Source organism: Colossoma macropomum, unplaced genomic scaffold, assembly GCF_904425465.1.
Source record: "Colossoma macropomum unplaced genomic scaffold, Colossoma_macropomum, whole genome shotgun sequence".
NCBI classification, from domain to species: Eukaryota; Metazoa; Chordata; class Actinopteri; order Characiformes; family Serrasalmidae; genus Colossoma; species Colossoma macropomum.
In genome coordinates, this window is record NW_023494800.1 from 9,692,491 (window position 1) to 9,718,977 (window position 26,487).

The 26,487-nt window shown below is 39.8% G+C and overlaps 1 protein-coding gene across 2 annotated transcripts; it reads left to right on the forward strand.

Moving 5' to 3' along the window:
- The first annotated feature begins 85 nt into the window (after nt 1-85).
- On the forward strand, nt 86-24,844 carry kiaa1328 (KIAA1328 ortholog). 2 transcript variants are annotated; one of them, XM_036588628.1, is made up of 11 exons: nt 86-164; nt 1,243-1,278; nt 2,127-2,356; nt 2,507-2,607; nt 2,825-2,940; nt 11,499-11,623; nt 12,328-12,863; nt 13,020-13,115; nt 13,360-13,478; nt 13,578-13,689; nt 24,339-24,844. In XM_036588628.1, exons 1-11 carry the CDS (start codon nt 110-112, stop codon nt 24,565-24,567), a joined length of 1,755 nt encoding a protein of 584 aa, XP_036444521.1. In that variant the 5' UTR covers nt 86-109; the 3' UTR covers nt 24,568-24,844. The 2 variants fall into 2 exon arrangements, with proteins under 2 accessions (XP_036444521.1, XP_036444522.1); XM_036588629.1 differs by having other exon boundaries at nt 101-164; nt 1,249-1,278.
- Nucleotides 24,845-26,487: the final 1,643 nt, after the last annotated feature.

A 26,487-nucleotide genomic window follows, 5' to 3' on the forward strand; every position in this document is an offset into this window, starting at 1 on the left:
TCACACGTGTGAGGGGCGTGGCTATGGTAGGATTATCAAATCCGAATAGTGCACACTAAAATGAGGGCGGGGCTTCGCCAGCTATTCCGGCAGTGGCGGTTGTTTCAGTATGGCGTCCGTTGCTGAGGGCAGAAACGGCGCCGGGATTTATTGGATTAATGACAGTATCCTTACTCGCTATTTGACATTTAATCTTCCTATTCGTATTTTAGGGGCTACGATTTGTTAGGACTTGCTACGTTTACGTTCTGTTTATTTGTCTGTCTGTATTAAAACACAGGGAGGCTTTTACACAAGCGACGTTTTCTATATGGACGCTAAGTAGCTAGTTAGCCAAGTTAGCTTAAAGGCTGGAAGGATGATCAGAAATTTCTGTCACCACAGTTAGTTTTATAACAGCTTCTGTGAGAGTTAGGCTATTTCTACTCTCCTTTTTTGCTTAGATATTTCATATTTTTACGCTAGATATTTTGTTAATGGACTAAACATCTGTAAAAAGTTACTTTTGTTGCTCCTTGAAAGGGAATTCCACCGATTTCTTCAAAATGTACACATAATTCAATCGGTGAGATGTCAAAAGTCATCCACAGTGGTTTGATTGTAGAGAAATTTACCAATGTGGATTTCCCACAATAGTGGTGATAGGAACCAGAGGTTGTAATGTCTGCAACGCAAATATAACCATGTTATTTACTATCCAAAACCACCAGTTAACCTACACTTGTCTTCTGAGTTTTAATATATGAAGTTAATAAGGATAAAATAGTCGTAAATCTTTAAAACAAAGTCTTGGGGTGCTATGTTTTTACAATGCCCAGTACCTCTGTATTTAAAACAGTCATTTTTTTACAGTATGTTTATTACCATTTTATGTACTAACTTTCTGTGAGGTAGTTTTTAATGGCATTAAATAATTAGTTTGGACCTCTGGTTCCCATAACTATCTCTGTGAACAGTTCTGAGTTCAGAAAGTAGTATTTCACATCAAACCGCTCTGAATGACTTCATTTACATCTTAAACATTTTATTGCAGACACTTAGAGAAATAAGTGGAATTGCCCTGTTATTTCAGTAAGCCTATCTCTCTTCCTGTCCTTCTGCTTTCTTAAGCTTTTGTTGACAGTTTTTTGTTTATATATGGTCATGGTAGAAAATAAATTAATGTTTTTCCATCTTTACAGTGGCAAAAAGACGCATCCTGAGTATAGGAATAATTACGCTTAACTTACTTAACTTGTAAAGCATCAGACGAAGAGCAGTCCATGGTCTTTATTCCAGGTGGGGCTTTATGCACCATTAACCTATATCAGAAAATATCAAATTACCAGAGAATGTCAGAATTGGTGTATTGCTTGTGATGTTAAAGGAAAACTCCACTGATTTTTCAAACCTTCTGAATAATTCAGTTGTTAGGATGTAAACAAAGTCATTTAGAGTGGTCTGAATGTGAAATGATCTGTTTTAGAGAAGCGGACAGAGGCGGAGTCGCCCAGAGCGGTGTTGATAGGAACCAGACGTCTGAAGTGTTTAATGCCTCTAAAAGCTACATCACAGAAAGCTACTATGCTGCCTGATGTTTGAGACGTTGTTTTATGATAGTTTTGAGATAAAGTTTAGGCCTGAAACATTCTTGACTAATAATGGAAAATCATAACCAATACCATATTTTTTCTGATTTACCACACCATTATCAACATTACATGTAAAAGCTTCGATATGTGTAGGTTCACTGGTTGTTTTGGATGGTAAAAAAAGACTGTAGACATCACAACCCCGGTTCCTGTAACTACCATGGTAAATAAATGTATAAAAGAAATTAATTTATGATATGCTTCTCTACAATGAACGATTTCACATGAAACCACTCTGAATGTCTTTGTCTTTATGTCAACAATTGAATCATGCGTACATTTTGAAAAAAATAGAAACTTCTCCTTTAATGTATTTCCCCAAACTTGAAAAGACTTCCTGGTAATTTGATCCATTTCCTTTGCATACGTTTTTGCATATTTACTGTTAAACAAAATGCTATTTTAATATGATGTGCTGTGAAGTGTTGAACAAGTCTGCTGTTGCTCCACTCAAAATTGTCAAGCTGTTCACTTGCCTTTCTTTTTTTTTTCCAGGGGTGAGTAAAAAGATGGGGCTGAAGTCTGTGTCCACAGGCAGTAACGAAGGGAGGGTCAAAGGGAGAGCTGCCTTAGACAGAGCAGAGATGAGTAGGAAGAAAGCAGGCCTGCCAATGTCACGTCACGCTGTAGAAACACCTGTACCTAAGGCTCCATTACAGAAGACCTCTGCTTTTTCTGCCAAATCTAAAACCCCTACCCAGTTGTCAGAGCCACCAGTGACTCAGGTAAGGATAAATTTACTTTGACGCCCACATTGCCAGATGTGCTTGAAATTATTCTGTTTGAAATAACAATTGTTAGAAAACTTTTATGTAAATTTCTTTTGATTTTGGTTCTCTTTGCACCCTAAATTATCATTTCTTTGTTGTGTACAGGCCCTGTCCCATAAATCTGAGGCCAAAAGCAAAGCTTCACTTAAAGACCTCTGCCCAGAAGACAAGCGTCGCATTGCCAACTTGATTGAGGAGCTGGCCAGGTATATCTCTTACAAATTAGCATATGTAGTTTGTGAAAATGCTTAATTTTTGTTTGTTTTTGACCCCAGCTGAAAAACAAGTGGCAGTTCAAATGGGCACTTCTGAATTAAATTACTTTAATTAAACTCAAATTATTGTTTTTTTTATACCAGGATCACTTGTTTTAATATGCACACTATAAGTATGTGCCCTAATTCTTACACCTCCACTTTCCAGAGTAAGTGAGGAGAAAGAGGAGTCTGTGCAGAGACTCAGAGACGAACAAGAGACGTTTGAGAAAAAGATCCAACAGCTCGAGCAACAGAACCGACTCATTGTGCAGGAAAGAGAAAGTATCCTTTGTTTCTGTCTGAGAAGCACTCGTACACATTTGCATAATTGCTTGAAGTACATACTTCAAAAGCAGTGTTTTGGATATTTCCTCTCTTTTGAAACTTGTTTAGTTTTAGAATTGCAGTCATTACTTTCAAGTAGTAACTAAATGTCTAGTTGTTATAGATGGATGTCAGTTTAATGGTCTTTCTTCACTGGCATGCATATCTGTACTGCTGTTAGTGGAGGCTAGCAAAAGCTTCCTGAATCACAATGGCATCATTTCAGTTGGCAGACAGGGTCTATTCCATTCCATTTCAGCCAATACAGTAGATGAATTTAATTTCCCGGTAAAAGTCGCACATAAAATGTATGTGGATGAAATATGAATTGAGAGCTTCGTCTCCTGAGTGGAGTGAAATTAAATTGACCCCTACGTTTCTACTTATTGTATGATTTGCATCAAACTTAATTGTTGCTGATTGGGTAAATAATCCAGGTAGACACGTTTTTTAGTTGAGGCTCTTGTCTGGGCTTTAATGTCATGATGCTGGTGAGTCTTTTGTACCTGTCTGTTGAAACATTTTAAAGCAGGGTTAGTTGCTTTTTTTCATGATCTCATTGGTCTAAAATGCTGGTGCAATACTTATGACTTCACTGCAGGGGGCATTGTTGTTTAAGCCATAAATGTCTTTGTGTTTTGCTGAAACTAAGTGGAGGATGCAAACCCTATTGAACCGTATCTGTATATCTGTATTTAAAGAAAGGAGACTTACCGTCTGCCTTCTGTTTTATAAAGGAATATGCAGATTTTTTTAGTGTTTTGCCGTTCTCTCTTGTGCATGTTATGCCCTCATTTCCAGTTCCTTTAAACATAATGCTGGAGATGTACATGGTGTTCTGGGCTAAACAATTTTATTTGTGTCCTTTATGCTGCTTAAGCGTTTGTGCAAGGGTTTACCGTTGATTTTGGATGTTTTCACTTTTTATTTCTATTAGATTAAAAGCACTGGCATCACTAGAGGGAATGGTCAGGTTTTCTTTTTGTGCCAGCCCATCATTTTGTTGGAACACCAGAACCCTCTCAGAGTTCGCAGTCGTTCCTGTTTGACAGCTTTGCAGTCTTTTGGCGATTTGACACGGGTCAAAAAATGTGGCGAACCATCGATTTTGCCCTGCGCCGTGAAATATGAAGAGTAATCACTGGCTGCTAAATTGCACATTTGGCACCACAGCTTTGAAATAAGAAGTGCACAACACAATTAAATGCACTTTGTCTCCAAGTCCTAGCATTTGCACTAAACTTCTAAACTCCATTAAAAAGAGATTTTAGTCTAAGACAAACTCTGCGAAAGCCCTTCGAGGAGATTGGCACTCTAAAGGCACCAAAGAGACACTGGCTTTTCAGACTGCTCTAAAAGGTTAAGGGGAGGCGAAAGGCAAACTCACTTAAGGAGACTTGTGTAGAATAATCTCCAGAACAATCAGCTCTATCTCATCTGCCAGGACCACAGTTATCAGGGGGATATCTCCATGCTTTGGATGGAAGCGAGGAAAGAGAAAAAAAAATCATTAAATTCTGTACTGTGAGATGAAATTTGAAGCTCATGTATAAAATGAAATTAGAATTTTATCAAGTCTCTGTTTGGCATTCTGCGCCACGTCGCTGAGCTGTAGATTCCATTACAGAGAGCGGCGCTAACTTTGTTCCTCGGAAAGAATTTACATCAAGCACTATAGAAGACACAAAGGGGAAATTGAATGCATTCATCAATATCATTAATCTTCTTCAAGTTGGGGGTAGCAGCGTTTTGAACAGCGTTGATGGATGGCAGCACTAAAAGCACTTTCGTAATAGTTTGTTTGCCTAGTTATGAGTTTGTTGATCCTCTTGTTCTTTGGTGGGTCCAAGAACTCATGAATTAGCTTTCTATCACAGACCCACTGCGCAAATATTTATGAATAATTACTTTACCGCACTTTCTAACTGGAAATAACAAACCGCATTTCCGTCGTAAGCGAAATATCATGATATTGCAAAATGCGAGAATTTTTTTTTCCCTTTAATGCAAATAGCAGTTGTGCAAACTGTCCTCCTGTCGATTTACATCACAGCCCACACAAACGCACACTCGCACACAGACTAGGCCTACTTGGCACCGAGCACAGGCTGTTAAAATATTCTCTTCGGCGAGATTTTGTTCCACCTTGAGGTGGATTTCATTATTTCATTTCTGTGCAGGCTGACAGGGGAGTGAATCATGTTGACAGCGCCTGTCTGAAATATCGAATGCAAACTCTGATTTTGTGTATTTTTGGACGGGGGAGGAGAAGCCATCGCTCCAGCTTTTCTTTCCTGATGTAGGGCCTGTGAAGCTAGCTCCGATTGGCGGGCAGCCAACAGAGGTGCCAGTACGGTGGGGTGCGGGAAAGAATCTTATCAGTCGCGCTCCAGTCGCTCCAGATTACCAGTTGCTGAGCGTTTCCTCCGCATCCTCCCGTTAATGTATTAATGTATGTGTTTACGCCCCGCCTGCCTATCGAAGTATCAGAAGCTTCTCGTCAGCAGGCTGGAAGATGTCCGCATGTGACGCTCTGAGATGAGCTATGAGCGCTTTATGAACACTCCATGCTTGTTTGAAATGAGAGGTCTGCTTATGAGAAGTCCATACTGACCAGAGGCATGTCCGTTACGTCTGGATCTTGCTTACACCTTGCATTGACGTGTTTCGTGCCTGGATCGAATCTGGATATGCTTTGGCCGGATTCCATTTACCTTTTTCACTGAAATACATCCTCACCGTGACCAGATCCGATTTTACTATCCTGCTTAAAAAGCACATCGACACAGACATCGCTTTGATTTACTTCTGTTTACTTTTTCCCTGCTACGATATGAATCGACAAGCTTCACTTAGTTTCGGGATAACTCCAGCCTTGCGTGTCCTCCATCTCGCTTTTCCCTATTTACCCTCTCGTCTGGTAGTCAGCACTTGGCAGACGGATTTCTGCGTATGATTGTATGCGGGTGTAGAAAACTCATTCCATTTATGCTTGTGTTGAATGTGGTCAAGATCTGTCTCTGACCACCTCCAAATGTGATTTGAGTGATCCTATCATAATTTGATCACAGTGCATTCTGGGAGTGTTTACACATTATGAAAAGTGATACAAACACTGTTTACATTTTGTTGCAAGGTGTAAAACAGCCTGAGCAGTGGTTTTGAACATGTGGGCTGCAGTGGTGCCTCTCGGGGTCTTTTTTAATAGTTTTTTTTTTGTGTTGCTAAACCTTGGTACGATATATAGACATTTAACCAAAAAGTATTTTTAAATGTGACAAATTTTATTCTTGTGAGAATTATTTGCAGACATATTTAAGCCAAAGTAAGTGACTAAGTGAGCAAGCTGCATTACTGACATAACTGATGTAGTTAGCTAGTTATGTTAATATTTACAATGCAAGTCAATGTAAAACCTTTTTATTTTTGATCAGATCAATTTATGAAATGGCTACAAAACAAAATTGCTGTTTCTAATGTTGCATGATTATAAAGTCTAGTGCAGTTTGATTTGTGGTTTATTTTTGCAGGATCCTTTGTGGTCTGTTGGGTGAGTCGTAAAAGCTTGTGAACACCTGTCCCAGAACACTGCAATGTGTCGGTAAATTCTGTAAATTAAAGGAATAGTTTGATGAAAATCAACTGTTTCCTTTATTTTAAAATGTAGTTGATTACTCAAGACATTTCAAGACGTTTGGTGTCTGACAGCATCTTTACTTTTGCACTGGAGCTTTGAGGCCAGTGTGGCCAACAAGTAGTTTTAAATATTTTTTTTCTATAAATAACTCGTAGCTCTGGTGCAAAACTGAAGAAGCAAAACAGGCACCAAACATGTCTTGGCTGGTCAACTACATTTTTGAATGACTACTCTTTTAATATGATGTGTGTGCATGAGATGCATAAAAGGCCCTGTTCAGACTTGGCATTAACATACGTCTTAGATGAGCTGTTCATAAGTGGACAGTGCTCACTTCAGTGTTGGTGGGGTGCAGTGCGTCACAGAGATGCGTTGTGATCTGTTCACTTAAACCACTTTTGGAGGTGGTCAGAGACACACATCACATTTGTAGTGTCAAAGGCAAAGCATTCTGAAGCGTCCTAGATAGCGACAAATCATCACTGTCTTTCTTCGTCTCCTCTCCTGTTTATTTATAAGTTGCTTTAGTAGTTCCTTTGATCTGTTTGCAGTAGGGATGTGCATTCCAATTAATTTTAATATTAAAAGATCCAGAAGAGTTCATGAACAGAGAAGGGAAAAGGGGCTACAATTGTTGTGGCTTACTTTTTTAGGTGACAGCACTGTTATTGTACAAAACTTTAGCATCATACAGAGGAATACATTTCAAAACGTTTTATTATTCAACAATAGCAAAAGGATTTCGGTAGATTTTCATGTTGGATGAGTAACATAATAGAGACTGCCTCAGTTGACCTAATGAGCTAAAACTGCAGTACAGTGCTAGATGCTGACCATGTTGACCATGTGCTAACATAGTTTGTCAGAGAAATGTATTTTAACTGTTTCTGTATCTACTTCATCCTAGCTCGTTTAGCAATAAAAGCCGTGCCCATTTGGCCTTCACATCCTTAACAATGCATCCTTGGCAGCGTGACTGTGTCAAGGCCCAAAACATACTTCATGCAAGGACGTGAACGCAAATGACAGCGCTCGACCAGCGCTTTGCAAACGCACGGTCCTTCTGTACAAATTCACCGCGTGTACTTACGTTGCTGTGGCGGTTAAAACACTGTAAAAAGTACTGAAGGGGCGACAGAGGACAAACCAGAGAGGGGTCTACTGCTATTCCAGGAGCCTTAACAGCTAAACGTGGACAGTAGAGAAGAGTGAGCTGCTTTACCTGTGCTCTTGGAATGGCAGTGTAATAATCTTTGCGTGAGACTCACCTGCTCGTCTGCTAGGGCAGTTGAGAAAGCACGCTGGCGGTGCAAAACCACTTGGTCAGGCTTGGCCGTTGTTAGAGCGCCCCTTGCTGTAAAGCTCAGATCGCTGCTTGCGCTTGCGTTGCGTTATGAAATGCGCTTTTGAATGCAACTACATGCGAAACCCCGTCTGCGAAGCTCGAGGCATCTACGCTCGCATCCTTACGTGAAGTATGTTTTGGGCCTAAGGCGCTTGTGTTTCGGAGCAGCAAAGTATAACATACAAATACAAGCAAAACTTTCATGTTTTACAGTTCTGTTAAAACAGAAAACTGACTTGACTTGTTGGTCTGTATATTTTCAGTATCTTCCCATGAAGAAACATAACAAATAACCGAATAGTGATTTTAATGTTTGAATACTGGCACCTTAAACCGTTAACCAGCTCCCCGTGCACGTTTATAGTTTGTGACAGCACATATTTGTACACGAACAAGTACTTGCAGTGTGTGAAATCCGTTAATACGTGGTCACTGGACACGCATTTGAGACACATAGAAATGCCAGATGTAAACGCCTATACATCTCTTTGTCCACTTGAGATCAGATAACTTGAGACAGATCTTAAAACCAGGTGTAAACAGGGCTTAAGACTCAATTTAAATGCTATTTGGTGGCTGTTTTAAGACTTTTACTGACCTTAGATGAAAACATTAAACAGCATGCATCATCTGATTTACAGGAGTGAGTAGTTGTGTTTATGGTCTTGGGCTTTTATGAAGTTAGCTGAAAGGGTGCTCAAGAAAAAAGGCTTATAAAAACTTAAAAGTAGCTGATGTCCTTTGTTTGTGTGTGTATAGACAAGTGAGTGAGATAAAGAAAGAGACAGAGAGAGAGAGACGCTGAGCTGGCTACGTCATGCTGTCATTAGCCGGCCCACCCGGCGTGGCGGCGGTTCTGCTCCAGATCGGTTCCGTTCTAGCCGCTGCAGTGTGTTTGCCAGCTCCCTGTCTCTGAGCTTGGCACCGTGCCCTAGCCTGGCCAGCCAGACCCAGATGGAGGAGTCTGTGAAGCCCTCGCCCTGAAGAAACTGCTATCTTCCCCCAGCAGTGCCTCTGCCTTTCCACTCTTTTTCCTCTCTGTCTGCACTTTTCACAAAGTCACAAACATGACTTCAGGGGCTGACTGCTCCAACTCAGTCATAGATGCTCTAACGCCAGAAGCCATAATAGGTTTCTGATTGGACTTGCGGCCTCTTTGTGTCACTGATGTGTTTTCATACCTCCAGGGTTCTACTGCAAAAGAGTCCTCATGGGAATATCTCTTAACTTTTCCAATCCATTCTGTGAAAGTATAGGCTACGTGCTGTGGTCTTCAAATAATAAGATTTAGTTTTGCATATAGAATTACTGATTTTTAACTGCTAGACTTCTGCTTCTTTTGCATGGAGGGGAAAGCTTTACACTAGATGTTGGAACTATGAGGATTTGATTGCATTCAGCCAAAACAGCCTTCAGAGTGAGGTCAGGTGCTGATTTTGGATGATTAATCCTGAATCCACTTCAGCTAATTCCAAAGGTATTGAATGGAGCTCCATCACTCCAGAGAATGCAGTTTCACTGCCCCACAGCCCAGTGCTGGAGTCTTAATACCCCTCTGTCCAGCGCTTTGTATTTGGCATGGTGACCTTAGGCTCATGTGCAGCTGCATTTCAATATTTGTATCAGTCATAGGTGCACTTCTAAGTAGCTGAATTCAGTATTTAAGAGATGTCTGGATAATTTTGGATGTATAGTGTATCAGTGACTGATATTATTTGAAATAAATAAATTGAAAATTATTATTATTATTATTATTATTATAGTTAGTCTCAAATATTTAGCTTTTTAGCAGTGATGCAGTCACTGGTGGTGGAAATTTCCTTTCTTTTACACTCAAGCAAATGGATAGCAGAGTGGACAACTATGGAGTTCAAGTCATATTTTGAATTTGTATCTTACCATCTCAAATTGAATTTGTCCAATATTGTTTTCAGATTCCCATTCAAAATCTTTCAGAATGAAATCTAGGTGTCTTTCAGGCAAAAGCAGACAAACACTGAATCTCTTCAGCGGCAAATAACATGACTTGTTTTAGAACAGAAGTCGTGCAGAACAGCCATTAAAGCAAGTGCAAGATGTAGCATGAATTCTAAAAATGAAAATGTGAATTAACAGATAACCTGTGTGATTTTTAAAAACTGAATTTCAGATGTTCAGTCGCAATTTGTCAAGTCTAAAATTTCTTACACAAAGGCATTTCAATGTGTTTAACATAATGAAAAACTGTAAAAGATAAAAAATCTTAAACACGTAATTAAAAGAGAGTACAAAGTTTGTAAAGTAGAATACAAACATACAGATTAGATATAGATAAAACAGGGTAAGATACAGATTAACTTATAGTTAGATACAGGTTTAAAATAATGACGTTCACATTCGAAGTTTTGCATTCAGATTTCTAATGGCATGAATCTAACTCAGTAATAATGATCTGCTTCACTCACAGAAGGTTTTACATGGTCCCTAGGCAGGGACTATTACCCCAGTAGGAGTAGACACACACTGCTATACCGATAAGAGCATGCCACAGTAGAGTCCTTGGGCTGGACTACCAATATTATATTTACCTAACGTTGTCAATGCCTCTGGACACGAGTATCTGCTTAACAAGAGGTTCCCAAACTTTTTCATGCCAGGTGTCTCATGTTGTGGTAATGATTGTCCCAAGACTCACCAGATATTTTAAAAAGTAAAATAAGACATAAACTTGTTAAACCATGAAGCATCAAGCATACACAATAGCATATAATTATAAAATAATGAAACGTATCAGGCTGCCCTTACATACTTAGAAGGATTGTGGAATAGAAAAATAATGTAATAATGATTAACTTTTTCTACTTATTTTGTATTTAGCTGGAATCAGTTCACCTCATACCTGAACACATTAATACATGTAATTACATTTTTTTAGATTTTACATTAATCATTTAAGTTCATTTAAATCCAAGTTGTCAGCTAGATTACTAGTCATCTCTAAACTCTGATCATAACAGTCACTGCTGTGTTACGGGCATTAAAAAGTCACGAGTGACAAACAGGAGCATTTTTTACAAGATTGTAGTGACGTTGCTCGCAGTAAGTAGCAAAAACAAGTCTAAAAACTCTTGAGTGCGTTCCTTCTGTCATCAGTTGTGTTGCACAGTAACTGCATTTCTTCCTGTCCAGTTCAGTCCGTGTATTTGTTTTTTCTCCCAGTCAGATAAATTCAGTGCATAAACAGTAATTTCATCAGGGGCATGCAAATTGTTTTGCATATGACTATCAGTATTGACGCAATAAGGTATTTCATTTTTTGGCCATTGTATTGATGCAGAAATTCCACATCTGTAGGTCTCTCTTTTTTTGTTTTTTTTTTTTTGTCGGTGCTTTGTACTCTATTCTCTCTTCTTGCCTGCTCAGCATGTGGTGGGCAACACCATAGTATAGGAAAACGGATTGGTTTGTCTGGCTGGAGAGCAGAGTAGTTTTAGTCTTAAGTGGACACAGTAGTGGAGTTATTCAGTGTATGTTGCTCCTTGACCCGGGCTGCAGGCTTGCAGCAGCAGTACAGGGAGTGCCAGGAGCTGCTGGGACTTTATCAGCAGTACCTCTCCCAGCAGCAGGAGAAACTCAACAAGTCCATCGCCCAGCTCAATCAGTCTCGCTCTCACTGCAAGGTAAGCTCTGTGTTTGTGTCTATAAATGCGAACAGTGTGTGCGTGCCCTGAATGTTCTATTATCTAATGAAAGTTATCCTGACTTTACAGTTTCTCTTAAATGTCTTAACACATTTAGTATGTCAGAGTTTATTGTATGCACGGCAAATAGCGATCACAAGCAGCTTGTCATCAGTATTTGTGGTGCATACTATAAATATACAATTAGGATGCTCATAATAGGATACAGCACACAATTAGGAAATGATATGATACGTATCATAATGACTCATTAAAATTACACTGTATAAAATGGAAACAGCAAATCTAAAGCTGAATTTTTTGCATACAGTGCCCTTTGCATCACTAAATCCATGGACTCTGTGCACTTTCTGCCTTCTTACGCTGCTGTAGTAAAGAAAAAAAAATCAGTTTGTCCTTTCTGAAACCTTGGCTGTGAGTAATGCATGTTTGCATGCTCCACGACCTCCTCTTGAATTAGTCAGCAGCCCACTTCAGTCCTCTTGGAGGCGGACGCTTCCCCCTTTGCCCTGAATGTTTATCTCTTGTTTGGATGACCTTGGGTTATTGCATTTACTGGTAGCGAATCCATCCAAATCATCCTTACTGGCTCCCTTTTAGTGGAGCCTGCTTTTGTGACCATTTTCCTGCTGCATTATTATGAAGTCAGCACTTCACTGTCACGGTCTCTCCTCTCTTCACAGATGGCCAGCAGTGAGAAAGCTCTCAGCAGACCACAGGGTGGGGGAGGGAAGGGGACTGCTCTGGATGGCTCTTACTTGGATCTGCCGTCTTATGGAAGTAAGGGTGGAATAGAGGGGGCAGTGGATCGTGCTCAATCTTTTTTAGGAGGGCTCTGTAGTGACAGCAGTGGGCATGATGGGTGCACTATAGGTGCCCACAAGTGTCCAGAAGGAGCATGGAGTGAGCCTGGACCTGATAGGCGCTCAAAAAGGGAGCAGTTGGTCAACACTGCTGTGGGACCACACGGTGCCACAGAGCCTAGAGGCTCATGCCATGGTTTAGGACTGGAGAATAGAAACAAGGCCAGTGTGGAGCTTAGCAAGACAGTGGCCCCACTTGGCAGGGAGGACTGGGCAGAGAAGCGCCAGTGTTTGCTGCTTCAGAAGAAGCAGCTGGAGCTGGAAAGGGAGAGACTGCAGGCACGACTTGCTCAGCAAGAGGAGAGACTACTAAAACAGAACCAGGAGCTCCGCCAGTCCCGCCTTGACTACAGCAAGTATGGCAAATTAGTTGACCTCTGACTTCCTCTCCATATTTTACAGGCCTGCATTTTGGACAGGGAAGACTGCAGTGCCTATTGTCTGTGGTATCCATAACGAAATTCATGACAAGCTTTTTTTTGATGACACATCACACTCCCCTCTGTTTTCAGGTTCCAGCAAGCAGCCACAGCAGAATTAGAGCAGTCTTTTAAAGAAACAAGGCTTAATGAAGATCTTCATCCCAGTGTCATGTTAGATTCACACAGGTAAACTGTAAAGTTAAAAAATTACAAAGTTCCAGAGTCTGTTAAACTAAAAAAAAGTTTTTCCACTTTAAAAAAGTTAACTTTTATTTAATGCCTTGAAAAATGACAAAACTAAATTCAAGTGCTGCTTCAGTAATTATTTCAGGGAATGCGTATGCGGCAGGGAGCTTGTGTACCACCAGGCTATCTTCTCTAAAAACAGATCTCTCTGTCTTTCTTTCTTGGTCTCTGTTTGATCCTGCAGTGAAAGAAAAGAAGGAGGTCTACAGGCCTTGCAGAGAAGTGTCAGACAGCCTTTAAATGATGTTCAGCCACAAAAGTGCAATGGGAACATTCAACCTCCTGAGCCAATACTTGTGCATGGTAAGATGTATGCATGTGTTTTTCTTGTTGGAAAAAATATGGGGAAACACTTATCGCTTGCATAACACTTTGCACCTGAAATACATTTTCCTCCTGAAGAGTTCTCTGCAGTCACCAAGAAGGATATGGCCACCTCTCCTGTGCATTCCCAGAGCTTCCAAAAACCCCTGGCCATGCCCCTCAGCATTCCCAAAACTCCTGAGGCCCCCAGGTAAGCTCAACCTTACAATAAAGGCCCTGTATTATAGATTTTGCTCACTTGTTGATGTAGTAAGTAAACATTGCTAACCTTTCAAATTGTACTATTCACTCCTCAGTCCATAGAGTCTAAAAACAGAACACACACACACACACACACACACACACCTTCTAAGCCGCTTATCCTTCTGGGTGACGGGAACCCAGGCCCTTCTTGCTGTGAGGTGACAGCACTACCCACAGCGCCACTGTGCCGCTGCAAAAACAGCCTGTTTGAATTGATTGTTTTTGTGGTGTCACAAAACCAGCCCCCTTACATATATACACCTATTCAGTCCTTAGCAGTTTAGCAACCTAAGATGCATTCTCAAGCTAGCATAAAACTCGGACAATGTCCTGCTGATGCCTGTTAGTTTAATTCTGTAGATTTTCCTAAATTACAACACTCACTTATGTGCTGCCCGTCCAATGTGTAATCTATTGACATATAAAAGATGTAGAGATTTTGGGTGACCATGACCACGATCATGAATCTTTAAATGATGCTAATGACTGTTTAGCCTCTGTTGTCACTTATGCCAGGCCTTTTTTGTATTGGCAGGTAAGTAATAAGTTAAAGAGTGGAGAACTTGCCCCTAGAATGGGTAATTTTGGGAAATGTAACTGCAGCCCTGTTTGTCTGCTTGTGTTGTAACGTTGTGGCCTTGATTTTCATAATATTGTGTGGGCGTGTTGCACTGCTGAACTGAATTCAACCATTCCATTTGGATGGAGAGTTCTAGTCATTTTCTTCCACATTAAACACAGAGATATTTAAAGCAACATGCACAGCTCTCGTTCATGGTAAAGTTATCATTAAGCTTGGGCAAACAATTGTTGTCTGCAGGATTTGTTTCACTTGCATGTTCCCCAGCATTGCCAAACTGAAAATCAGTTATTTTTCCAAGTGGCTTTAAAAGTATGTATGTGTGTAGTTAATTAGTTGATGTTTGAATAGCCTGTAATCAAGTGCAATCTTTTCTATTGTGTACTTTTTGAACTAACTGCAGATTAGAATGATTGTACAACGAGAATAGTTAAATAAAGGTGAAGCCAACAAAAAAATCACCTAGGACATGAAATAAAACGAAAGAACAATACTATTTTGCATAATCTCAGTACTTGTTTAAGTTTTTGTGATATTCAGTAATATCAGTTATTGTCCCAAGGCTGGTTACCAGTCAAATTCATGCAGTTACATTGGAATTTAAGGATTAAGAATTATTTACTTCTGACTGGTAAAAATGGCAGTTTAGCTTGGTAGCAGAAAGGCACATCCTGTATGAAATGCTTGCTGGACTAAATGCCTTACAGTTTACACTTCACATCCCTATTCGTTAGCTAAAAGTCACTTTAATATCCTGTCACTTTCTTGACTATTGAAAATAGTATTTAATAAATACATGGTTTCACACAAGCTTCTAATTATATTCTAATTCTAAACATGGTCAAAGATGGTAATAAATAAATTCTCATTCATATTGTTCATGTATAGTTGTTGGCATGACTGGGTCAGAAGAGCTAAAGTGGCTTTGCATGGGCAATACATTTAATTTGTGCTCTTGACAGTTTGGTCACTCAAGGACCACTCAGCATTGGAGAGGTTGTTATTTCGATGTGCAAAATCCTGTGCTTGACAGAAGCAGTACTTAACAAATGCAATGAAAGACCCATGCGAATAAATACGATTTAACAAGCTCGATTTTGGAGTGAGTGAAAAGAGGGAAAAAGATGGCAGTTCTGGCTGAACAACACAGCGGGGTTCTTTTCCCACTGCAGGAGCAGCAAGCGGGTGCATTAATTGTGTTTTGGGAAATGTTGCTTCTATGATAGACTTTTTTATGCATATGAAAGTAACAGGGGGAGTGCTATATGGGTGAAAATGTGGGGGGAAACAAAGGAAGGAAGGGAGGAAATAAAACAGAAAAAAAATCAGCGAGGGAGACTGGTCTGAGTGTGATGCAGGCGCTGTTTGATGAGCTAAATGAAGATTTTTGCCGGCTAGCGCTGAGGCTGACAGGAGCCAAGCTGAGTCCCATTAGCTGGCGTAGCAGGCCTCAGCAGCAGGTGTAATTGAACAGAGTTCTCCAGCCCGGGCCGGGAACGCACAGCCTCCCCCCACTTAATGAGAAAGAGAGAGGCAGAGAATGAATCACTGACCGCTAGCGCGAGACACACTCTGAGAAAGGGAAGGAAATTCATTACCGTTTCCCTTTAACGTGGAAAGGTAATTAATGTGACAGCATGTCTTTTTCCACCCCCTCTGTGTGAGCCCAAGTATGTCTCGCTTAGTATGCTGTCCTCCTAAAAATGCGGAATATTTGTAAGTCATTTGTAAAGAGTTCTTGCTATTTTATGATTCTCGAATGAATATACTGTCTTGAAAACTAATTGCCTTTTTCTTTCAGTGATATGTATTGTGAATATTTTGCATTAATGCAGTCCCATCTCTTTGCTTTGATAACCGAGCCCGGCTTTACTGAAGCTAAATGAATTAGCCTAGTTTGCATGTGGCCATGATTTATATGGATGGTATATCCAGAGAACGAGGGAACTGACAAGGATGGGATTTCTCATTGTCGTTTGTGCTCCACATTTATCTCTTGAAGTGTGAAATGCAGAGCACTATTGACTACCCTGGCAGAGATGCCTTTGTTAATGATCTGCAGGATCCTTGAATTTTGAGAGGTTGTTTCACATTCAAATTCTCATTCCACTGTAATGAAATGTATCTGAGACCCAAGAGTATATTATATGCAGGGTCCTACGATTGGAACAAGAACTGGAACTGAAACCCCATTTCAGGCGTGAAAACATTCAGCTATCCAGGCTTGAACTGACCTAGAAAGGGAATAGATGGACATGGCTGGTTTTTATATTGCATTTTTTTTTCCAAAAGTATGTCCTATTCATGCCCAGCTGCCCAGAACCCATATTCTAATAAGGTTTGAGATTGTAGTTTGTTGGGTAGACTAATCCTGATGGGGGCCCAAACCTCACTGACATGACGTGTTTAAGCTAACAAGCTCCACTGAAAGTTAACTTATATGTAGACGATAAATATTTTATTTTAGTCCACCATCCTGGGGCTTCTTTTGCATTATTCAGTAGTGAATCTGATTTGAGGAAATCAATGAAGCTTGTCATTTTAAGGGCTTTTGTTTTTGAGAGGCAGAACCTTGGTGTTGGCACGCAGGCTGGCAGACCTACTCAGGTTTGAGAGGTAGCTACTGGGCATCTTCACTCCATGATCCAATCCCCTGTCACTAGAAGCGCTGCCAGCCTCTAACCAGACGAATATGCCTTTAATGCATTTGGGTTTATGTGAATTTGTGGCATAAACTTTTTGCCACTTGCATTCTACTGATTGTGTCTGTGTGACCTTTTCCAGGATAGGCCAGAACATTATCTGGATCCAGATGGCACTCAATCTGATATTAATATTAGATCATTGCCAGCATGAAATTCTGGATCAGATGGTGTAAGACAGAAAGGATGTATTAGAGCTGATTCAGTAAATTTGTCACAATTATTACATAAATGCCTGATCACAGTTATTTAGATCACCACTATTTTCCACAACATTTTTTCATGTTTATGTCGCAACAAACAGAGTATGAATTGTGTGCGTTTACATACGTTTGGCTGGGGCAAATATGTGTAAGTAAAAGAAAGAAAATGGTTGTTGAGACTCGTCATGGGTCTCACATAAACAACAAAAATGAACTGACTGGTGCTATAACTCCTTTGGAGGGCAGCATACTGTTTGTTTATTTGAGCTTGAGCAGTGCGTGTTGTCCATTGGTAGCTGTAAATATTGACAGCTCGGAAGCAGGATAGCTGATCAGACTCTTTAGGCTTATACTTTTAATATGTGCACACAATGCGAAAAAAATAATTGTACAATTATTTATATAGCAATTAATCATCAGCTAAAACATCTTCTACGTAACAGACCTGTGATTTAGTAGCAAGTCTAGCCTGAAATATCATAGAATTGCTAGTAATAACAATAACAATAGCCACATGTAGCCCAAAATTAACATATGAACAATTTGTATCTGTTCCCTTTATTTAATTTTGTATAATCTAATTCTGCATACATTTGCACTTTACACGTTTTTTTGGTTTTGTATAAGTTGTGGTTGGCTGGGTATGTAGAGTGTTTGATCACTTCGAACATGGGACTTTTAGATGGCTATTAGAAATGGCACTGATCCGATACCAGATATGAGGCCGATATGAGATCCACAATTTTCTAATGATATTGGTGGGAATAAAAAGAATGAATCCAGTCCAATGCTGTATCAATTCTGGCACAGTCACATTATGTGATGTCATGTTAGCTTTGTATTTCTTCCTGTTGGGTAGAAGAGTGATCATGATATTTGAGCATGATGGACTGTTTTAGATACTCATTCCAAGTTAATTACTACAATAAAAAACAGCCAATTTTAAAGCTTAGTAAGAAAAAGTATCAGATTAGTGTAGTCTGATACTGAAGGTTTCAGTGTGTATGTCAGTATCAGAAAAGAAAAAGTGGTATGGTAGGTAATGTGCCCTGTCTAGTGGACATATTAGATGAAGTGCTTCAATTAAAAAAGATCATTTAAAGCTTAGTTTTTAAAGAAAAACAGGCATTAGTATTGGCATCAGCAGACACTCGATAGTGGAAATCATACCATCTCTGTTGAGGAAGGATATCTTTCCCACTCAGTTATTTCTTAAAGTACTCTCTCAGAAAAAAGATACTAAACTTGTCACTTCAGAACCTTTAATTAGGGAACATACACCAATCAGTCATAACATGATGACCACCTCCTTGTTTCTACGCTCATTGTCCATTTTATCAGCTCCACTTACTATATAGGTGCACTTTGTAGTTCTACAATTACAGACTGTAGTCCATCTTTTTCTCAGGCATACTTTGTTATGCCCCCTTTTACCCTTGTTCTTCAGTGGTCAGGACCCCCGTGGACCCTCACAGAGCAGGTATTTTTTGGGTGGTGGATCATTCTCAGCACTGCAGTAACACTGACATGGTGATGGGGTGTTAGTGTGAGCTGTGCTGGTACGAGTGGATCAGACACAGCAGTGCTGCTGGAGTTTTTGAACACTGTGTCCACTCACTGTCCACTCTATTAGACACTCTTACCTTGTCAGTCCACCTTGTAGATGTAAAATCAGAGACGATAGCTCATCTGCTGCTGCACGGTTTGTGTCGGTCATCCTCTAGTCCTTCATCAGTGGTCACAGGACGCTGCCCACAGGACACTGTTGGCTGGATATTTTTGGTTGGTGGACTATTCTCAGTCCAGCAGTGACACTGAGGTGTTTAAAAACACCAGCAGCACTGCTGTGTCTAATCCACTCAGACCAGCGCAACACACACTAACACACCACCAGCACATCAGTGTTACTGCAGTGCTGAGAATGATCCACCACCCAAATAATAGCTGCTCTGTGAGGGTCCATGGGGGTCCTGACCACTGAAGAACAGGGTAAAAGGGGGCTAACAAAGTATGCAGAGAAACAGATGGACCACAGTAAGTGGAGCTGATAAAATGGACAATGAGTGTAGAAACAAGGATATAATGTTATGCCTGATCGGTGTAATTGTACCATAATCCATTGCAATTATATTTTTTAAGTTATATTGACTCCAGGCCTTTTGTTTTATTGTTCTGTTTTAAAAATATTAGGTTATGTGTATATATATCTTCTTATATCCCCTGGGAAAGGCCTAAATAAGGTGCACAGTTAGACCTTAAAATCATTGTTGTACCTTTTCATTGTTTGTACCTTGATGAACAAAAAGTGTACCTGCACAGTATCTTCTTTTCTGACGGTGTATTCTTGTAGACCTGATAGCACTGCTGCCGTTTGCGTCCCAATGGTAGAGCTCACCTCCTCACAGCACCAAAGCTGACTCAATTATTTTGCTTTGTGTTGTTAACAGCATTAGCAGACTCTGGAATTGAAAGCCACTCTAACACGCTTGTATAGTCTGGGCTGTGTATAGATGGATCAGCGTTGTCCATTGTGTCCAGAAAGTATAAAAGTTTTGCGAGGAGATGAATAATGCAGCCGTTCGAACAAAACTTTACAGCTTCCTTATTTTTATTCAGAGCAGCTGCCAAAACAATAAGTCTATCGAACGATGTCTGGCCTGTTTAGGAACTGTAGCAGCAACCTTTTTCGTGAAGTTGAACTCCACCACTTGTGGACCCTTTTCACAAGAAAAAAAAAAGTCATTTGTAATTTTGTATCTTAGTAAAAAGATTGAGTGTGGTTTTGATAGAGCCAGTGAGTAATGAGAGTTCTCCTGCCGATGGGCTCCACACACCCCTCCTTTCTTTTGCCTGCTATTGATTGGGAGGAAATTGACATGCGGTTTGTCAGCATTTGCCAGTTTAGGATTTTTATATTACTGTTTGGCCTGCAAATGAAAGGAGCACTCGAGCGTGACGGACATTTTTAATGAGAGTGGTAAAATAACTGGGCTCTGAGGAAGAGGGAGCTGATAAACAGTCTTTTGTTTGGCTTTACTGAAGCAGAGCCTGAAACTCCTCCGCTACCTCTGCTCTGAATTAGAGCTTTTTGGGCGCGCGTTTGTCCGCCGTCTTCTGATTTCCGTGGCCACTTGAATAGGCCAGTAGAGAAAGGGTAAGGATTAGCAAGACCTTCCCTTAAGTGATATTAATGTCTCATGGTCACTTTCCAGTGAACATTGTAAAAAGCAGTGAAAGTGTTTGGTAGACATGACTGCCTGGGACATTAGCATTCTCTCCAGCAATATCCTCCTACCTCCGATCCCCCCCTTGCCCAAACTATACCCCCCTTGCCTTGTTATAGATTGTGACCGCCGGTAAGCGATGCATTATTCATACCGGCAGTGTCGTCTGTTGATGGATGGCTGTTTGAGAGGCCTGTCCGTTAAATAAATCAACAAATAAAAATGCAAATTCTCACATTTCGAGAGGGAGCATGGCCAAAGTCCCACCCTATCAACCATCCCCGTTTTCTTTCAGTACTCACTTATACAGTCTCTCTCTCCATTTTTCCATGAATGTCTGAAAGAATGTTGGTTTTATGTTGTTATCCTAACCTCAGCAATCCATTCATAGAAAAAAGGAAAGTGCATATGTGGTTATTGAATAGATATGGTTATCATACATGTGTCAACCTATCTTTTTCATCTATGTGAAAAGGAGTGAACGTATATATACGTGTTTCTGAGATCGGTCCCGACACATGCTTTTGTGATTTTTACATGTGTTTAAATTAGCTTGCAGACTTTCTTTATGTTGGTCTTTTATGGCCTTTTTATGTTAAAGATGTGGGGCACAGTACGTTTATGTGCAGAAGACATCGAGTTCATGATTAATCAGTTGTTATCATTACATGAGTCAGTGGCTCTTGGGGGGGGAAACAAAAAGAAAAGATGCATTGACTTGGAGTGAGGTACTTGAAACCTCTTGTAAAAAGACACAATATCTAATGGAAGAAAGAAGCAAACAAAAAAATTGCCTATGTGTCTCACAAAGCAGGACTTTTGGCTTAGTCAACTAACATTAAACTTTGTTTGATTTTGGATTTTCTGTCTCACAATGGTGGGTCAACTTACTGGGCTACATCACCGTAGAAACTTATTCTGCATGTCTAATCTCCGGGTCAGGTTAACTTCAAGACCAACCAGGGCAGATCTTTTGATGGAGGTGGACCCCTCTGGTTATTTTTCAGCTCACTTTTTAAATTTATTTCTTTATATTTTGTGATGTTTGTAATGTCAGGTGCATGAAACATATCACTGTTCAGCAGAGGAAGCAAATTATACAGCAAGAATATAAAGCAAGTATTACTCCAGTGAGCACTCACACAGTACCAGTGCTGACTGTGTTGTTTTCTACCACTATAAAGGCTTTACTTTCTACATATTTGTGTAATATGATTTCTTCTCACTCTTTGGAAAATACAAACTGCTTGCCGACTACATGTTTCATGCAATTGGCTGTTCATTATAAACGGCACATGCACATCATGTGCGCAGGCAAGTGGATTTTGAGTATCTAAACCTGGGTTAACGGAGAAAGATGTTTCTCATAAAACAAGATTGCATTTGGTAGATTGTGCGAAGATGAAACTCTGTTAGGCACCCTGTTTAAGTTACTTAAAGCCACACTACGTAAGTTTTGGACATTTGGAGACCTCCCTGGCGAGCATGTGTAATTACACACAACATATCGAAGAACATTTTGTAATGTCATTTGTGCTTCGGGCCCCTTCCCCGAGTTTCGTTCCCTTAATTTACAAAAGAAAAAAAAAAGGTCATGAGCTAGAAGTTAGAGGACCATCCCTGTGACCGGAAGGTCGCTGTTTCGATCCCCTGAGCTGACAGTACGTGACTGAAGTGCCCTTGAGCAAGGCACCTAACCCCCAACTGCTCCCCAGGTGCCGTGGTTAGGGCTGTCCATCGCCCTGGGCAAGTGTGCTCACTGCTCCCTAGTGTGTGTGCATTCACTAGTGTGTATGTGGGTGTTTCACTGCACGGATGGGTTAAAATGCAGAGGTGAAATTTCCCCATTGTGGGACTAATAAGAGTAACTTAACATATATGGTCACCAGAGAAGTGAACGCAGTGCACGATTTTCAAGCTGCCATTCAGTAAATGTCAAACCGTCTATATGATGCTCTGCTCAAACAAGTGTAGGTGATAAAGACTAATGTCCAAAAGAGCAGAAGTCGAGAACCTGTTCTGTGGTGTTTGGAACTGTAATGTTTTAGCTAAGCTAAGCTAAGGTCAGCTTAGCAGGCCAGATGTGCCACACACCACAGCTTGGTTCCTGCTAACTGATGCTAAAATGACACCCACTTAGAGGATATCTTGGAGCGTAAAGTCAAGTGATTGGTGTTTTAAGCAAACATGTTTTGTAGTCGCTGAGCTGTTGTCAAGTCATTCAGGGTTTTCTGAGGAGTTTTTTTCTGGTTCTGATTTTTCCCACCTTTCTATCATCAACACCTGTCGGTGAGCTTCCACACCACAAATCAGGGAGCCCCTCTAAAATTCGAATGGGAATGTGTTCATTTAGCCGGTCAGATGTGGAATAGAAATTTGATGCTTCATAATTTTGAAATAGCTTTATAATTACTGACATAATTAACCTTATCCTGCCCAACCCTAACACTCAGTCAAAACTTGGTGATGGACTTATGAGGATCTCAGTGATATTATGTACAATTGTCTTAATGTCTTTGTCAGTGTAGTATTGATTTTGCACCTTTCTTTTGTGCGTGTGACATTAATACGTAGAGATGTATGACAGGGTCCAAAAAACTCCTGCAAAATCTGACTCGACACCTTTGACTTAAATTAAGTCAAAATTATTAATTAATTAATACTTTTAGATGATTGAAATTCTTAACTTTAAAAATGTATTATTTTAACTGGCTTTAGAGAGAACAGCAGCAGCAGCACACAGACTCTGTATTTTAGCAATTTTATCCTTCTGACTCAGTAATGCTACTAATAGTAATTCTTTCAATTTTAACAAAACATCTTACATAGTGCAGCTTTAAGCATTTAGACATAATCAGATCTTTCTAAAGGATATTAAGGTGCAGCACAATTTCATGGAGGAATTGAATAAAGCAGTTCTGATGTGGCTGGATACACTATTTGCGACAGAAGGTGGAATGACTCAACAGTGGAGCCCACCTTGTCTCGATGCTTATTTAATTCCTTAGGTGTAAATGACAGACTTGCATAACAAAGTCTGATTTTAAGTGACGATGAATGCCAAGGTGACACTATTTCATGAAAAAATGCAGCTGTGTCTGGTTTACAGTTCGGTCCAAACTGAAGCCAATAAAAGTATTTGATTTATATTTGATGTGCACATTTGCTACTCTGTTATTAATGTAATGCATTTAGTGTATATGTGAAAAACGTGAACAGGTTTATTGGTGTACATAAAAATTCAGTGTATTATTGGCTGCTTAAAAATATATACAATTCACATCAAATCTATACATGCTATTACCACCAGTACTAGCGCTGATGTGTGAGGCATCACAAGAGATGATGTCTCTTTTCGATTCACTTAGGAGCTTGTTTTGTGCACATCCACACCCACTGATGCGCATATGCAAATTAATGCTGTTAAAACACACAGAGCATTATGTTAACAAAATCAGAAGAGTGTTTTCTAATAATTCGAGCTCTGTATTTGAAATATACTCATCTGATTCTGCTCCTGTTGAATTATTTATCAAACCCTCAAACTGAGGGGTGGGATCTCTGTTATCTTAAGCTTTGTTTATTTATTCTGTCTTGCCTCTTTTCCTTCCAATGAAGGGAAAACCTCATTGACGTGCTTTCTGAATGCGCTCCTGATTCCTTTGTCAACCCATGCCAGACTTTATTGTTTGTTTAGATGTAATAGAACTGTAAAATATGCAGTTTTTATATAACTGTAAAATATACAGTAAATTTAATAAAATACACACATTCTGGAATGCTGAGCTTTGTAGTGCTAATGGATAATGGCACATAATCATTTTTTCCCTTGTGAAGCCTGATGTCGTTGAACACTTTTGCTGACTCATTTTCCTTTTCTCTTGCAGGTTGGACTCGTCTTTGATCGAGCTATTGGACATCTTCAGCCCTGTTGCTAACCCAGGCAGAAGCAGGGTCAGCCCCATTGTCCACAGGAATTTCGCTGGTGCTCGGCAGCCTCTCAGTGCCATCCGCCCCCCTCACAGGTCCCTGCTTTCTCCCCCAGGCCAAGCCCAGCCATCACAGCAAGACTTGGAGGAGAGTCAGATTCTGGAAGACATTTTCTTCATCTGCTGAAAGGAGAGCACAGTGACTCACCACGACTTTGACGAGAGCTCAGTAAGGCTGTTAATTCTGTACGTGCAGCTGAGTCCTTGCTTTGTAGCTCGCCACAGGGCACAAACACGCCTCAGTGCTTTCTAATCATTCCTGTGCTTCTGATGCCTCTTTCTATCGTTGGTCTTAAATTGCTTTTTTGATGCCTTTGTAAGTGTCTTAATTTTAAGCTTATGCCAAAGTAATCATGGCTTTTGTGAGTTTACTACTCATTTTTGTACGGTTGACATGTTTTTTTTATTTTGTCTAATGCTAATAAAGATGTATTTATTAATAATTCTCCATCGTAATTTCGTTTCTGTGGTCCAAGGTAAGTGTGCGAATGTTTATGCAGTTATCTGAAAATAAGATTTAACAGAGGAAAATACATTTGCATAAACATGCACTTTGAATCTTGGACGTACTGGTGTAGTACTGTAGTACTGTAAGATGAATCATTAAGGCTGGCCCAAATAATTCAAATACTGGAGTGTTCATTCATTACACTGGCTTTCAATTCTATATTTAGAGTGTGGAAACGTTGTCTTTTTTTCAAGCTACAAAAAGCTTGCCTTATAAAATAACTCAATAAAATAAATAAGCTAATTAAAACTGTGATGGTGATAAATAAAACAATAATACTAATTTATACCCTTAGTGTCTGTATTTGAACGAGAAGGCTACACTCCGAACTTCAATAGCAACACACAGGGTGTGAGTAGCTGGTCTTGAGCCAGACTAACACATTATTGCGCCCTAATGGGTATAATACGAGTAATTAATGGTGATGTTGGGAAGTTCAAGTACTTCTCATTTGTTTGGTCCAGTTTTCTGTTTGGTCCAGCCCTACAAGTCAGCATTATGTCACAGTACAGATAATGTACTGCATTGGTACAACAGGATTTTGTGCTAATCCTGAAAGTTACTTAAAATGATGGCTGCGCTGTCTGCAATGTTCTGTGGTATTCAATAAATTCAGTAATTTGTATGTTTGAAAAATAGTAAAGCCTTTCAAATACCCAACACTTTTATAAGACACACAGTTCTATGAGGAAACAACCGTCTATCAGGTTGAATGCTAACTTGGCACCAGTAGCACACAGTTGTATCCTCCGCACACCAGACTCTTTAGAGAGAGGCACAACTTATGAGTCTCCATTCCACAACTTGCCTGATTTGGAGCAACAGTTGAGGTTTTAACTTCAGGTCTTGTTCAAATAAGTTTTCTACTGCTCCAGATTGCGAGCTAGATAGCATGCTCCTCATTACGTTTATTTACAACAATAATAATTTCTGAGCGTGCGAAGGCTAGAGAGCATTATGTTAGCCGAAGGAAACTCATTCTGACTGCACTGGGCATTAGCAACGGGAAAAAGCTTAAACCTAATTCGTTATATATTTGAATATGCTTGACACTGCAGCCTAACACACAAGTTCTTACCATTATTTCCAGTGTTTGGTTCAGTCTCCACTCAACAGTATAGCCAAACTTGATGTTTACAAACATTCTGATTCGGGCTTTTAGGATAAATGAGTCAGTTGGTGAGTATTAAGTTTTATAGTATAGCTATTATAGTATAACTATAGTTATAGTAATAAAGTATGGTGCCACTTTACAATACTAATAAAAGGTTTGAAATTAGTTCATTAGTTATTAGGTCATAAATACATTCAAAATCATTAATAAACTGTTATAACACATCTGATGATGGTGTCAGGTTAAATGCTGACTGATGGAGAAGACAAAGTAAGATGAGTAACTGGCAAGATCTGAGGTAGAGATGAATGTGGGTTCATAATTTGGCAAGCAACAGATCACTGTTTTTATTTGTGTTGTAACTGCTTATTAATGAATTTTAAGGTGTTTGTGATCTAACTAATAACCATTAATAAACAAATTTT

What these genes read in the sequence shown, in the direction of transcription:
- kiaa1328 (XM_036588628.1), top strand. Translation starts at nt 110, where the DNA reads ATGGCGTCCGTTGCTGAGGGCAGAAACGGCGCCGGGATTTATTGGATT. An exon ending in AGTCTCGCTCTCACTGCAAG is followed by an intron (nt 11,624 to 12,327) that starts GTAAGCTCTGTG and finishes CTCTCTTCACAG; the next exon opens with ATGGCCAGCAGTGAGAAAGC. An exon ending in TCCCGCCTTGACTACAGCAA is followed by an intron (nt 12,864 to 13,019) that starts GTATGGCAAATT and finishes CTCTGTTTTCAG; the next exon opens with GTTCCAGCAAGCAGCCACAG.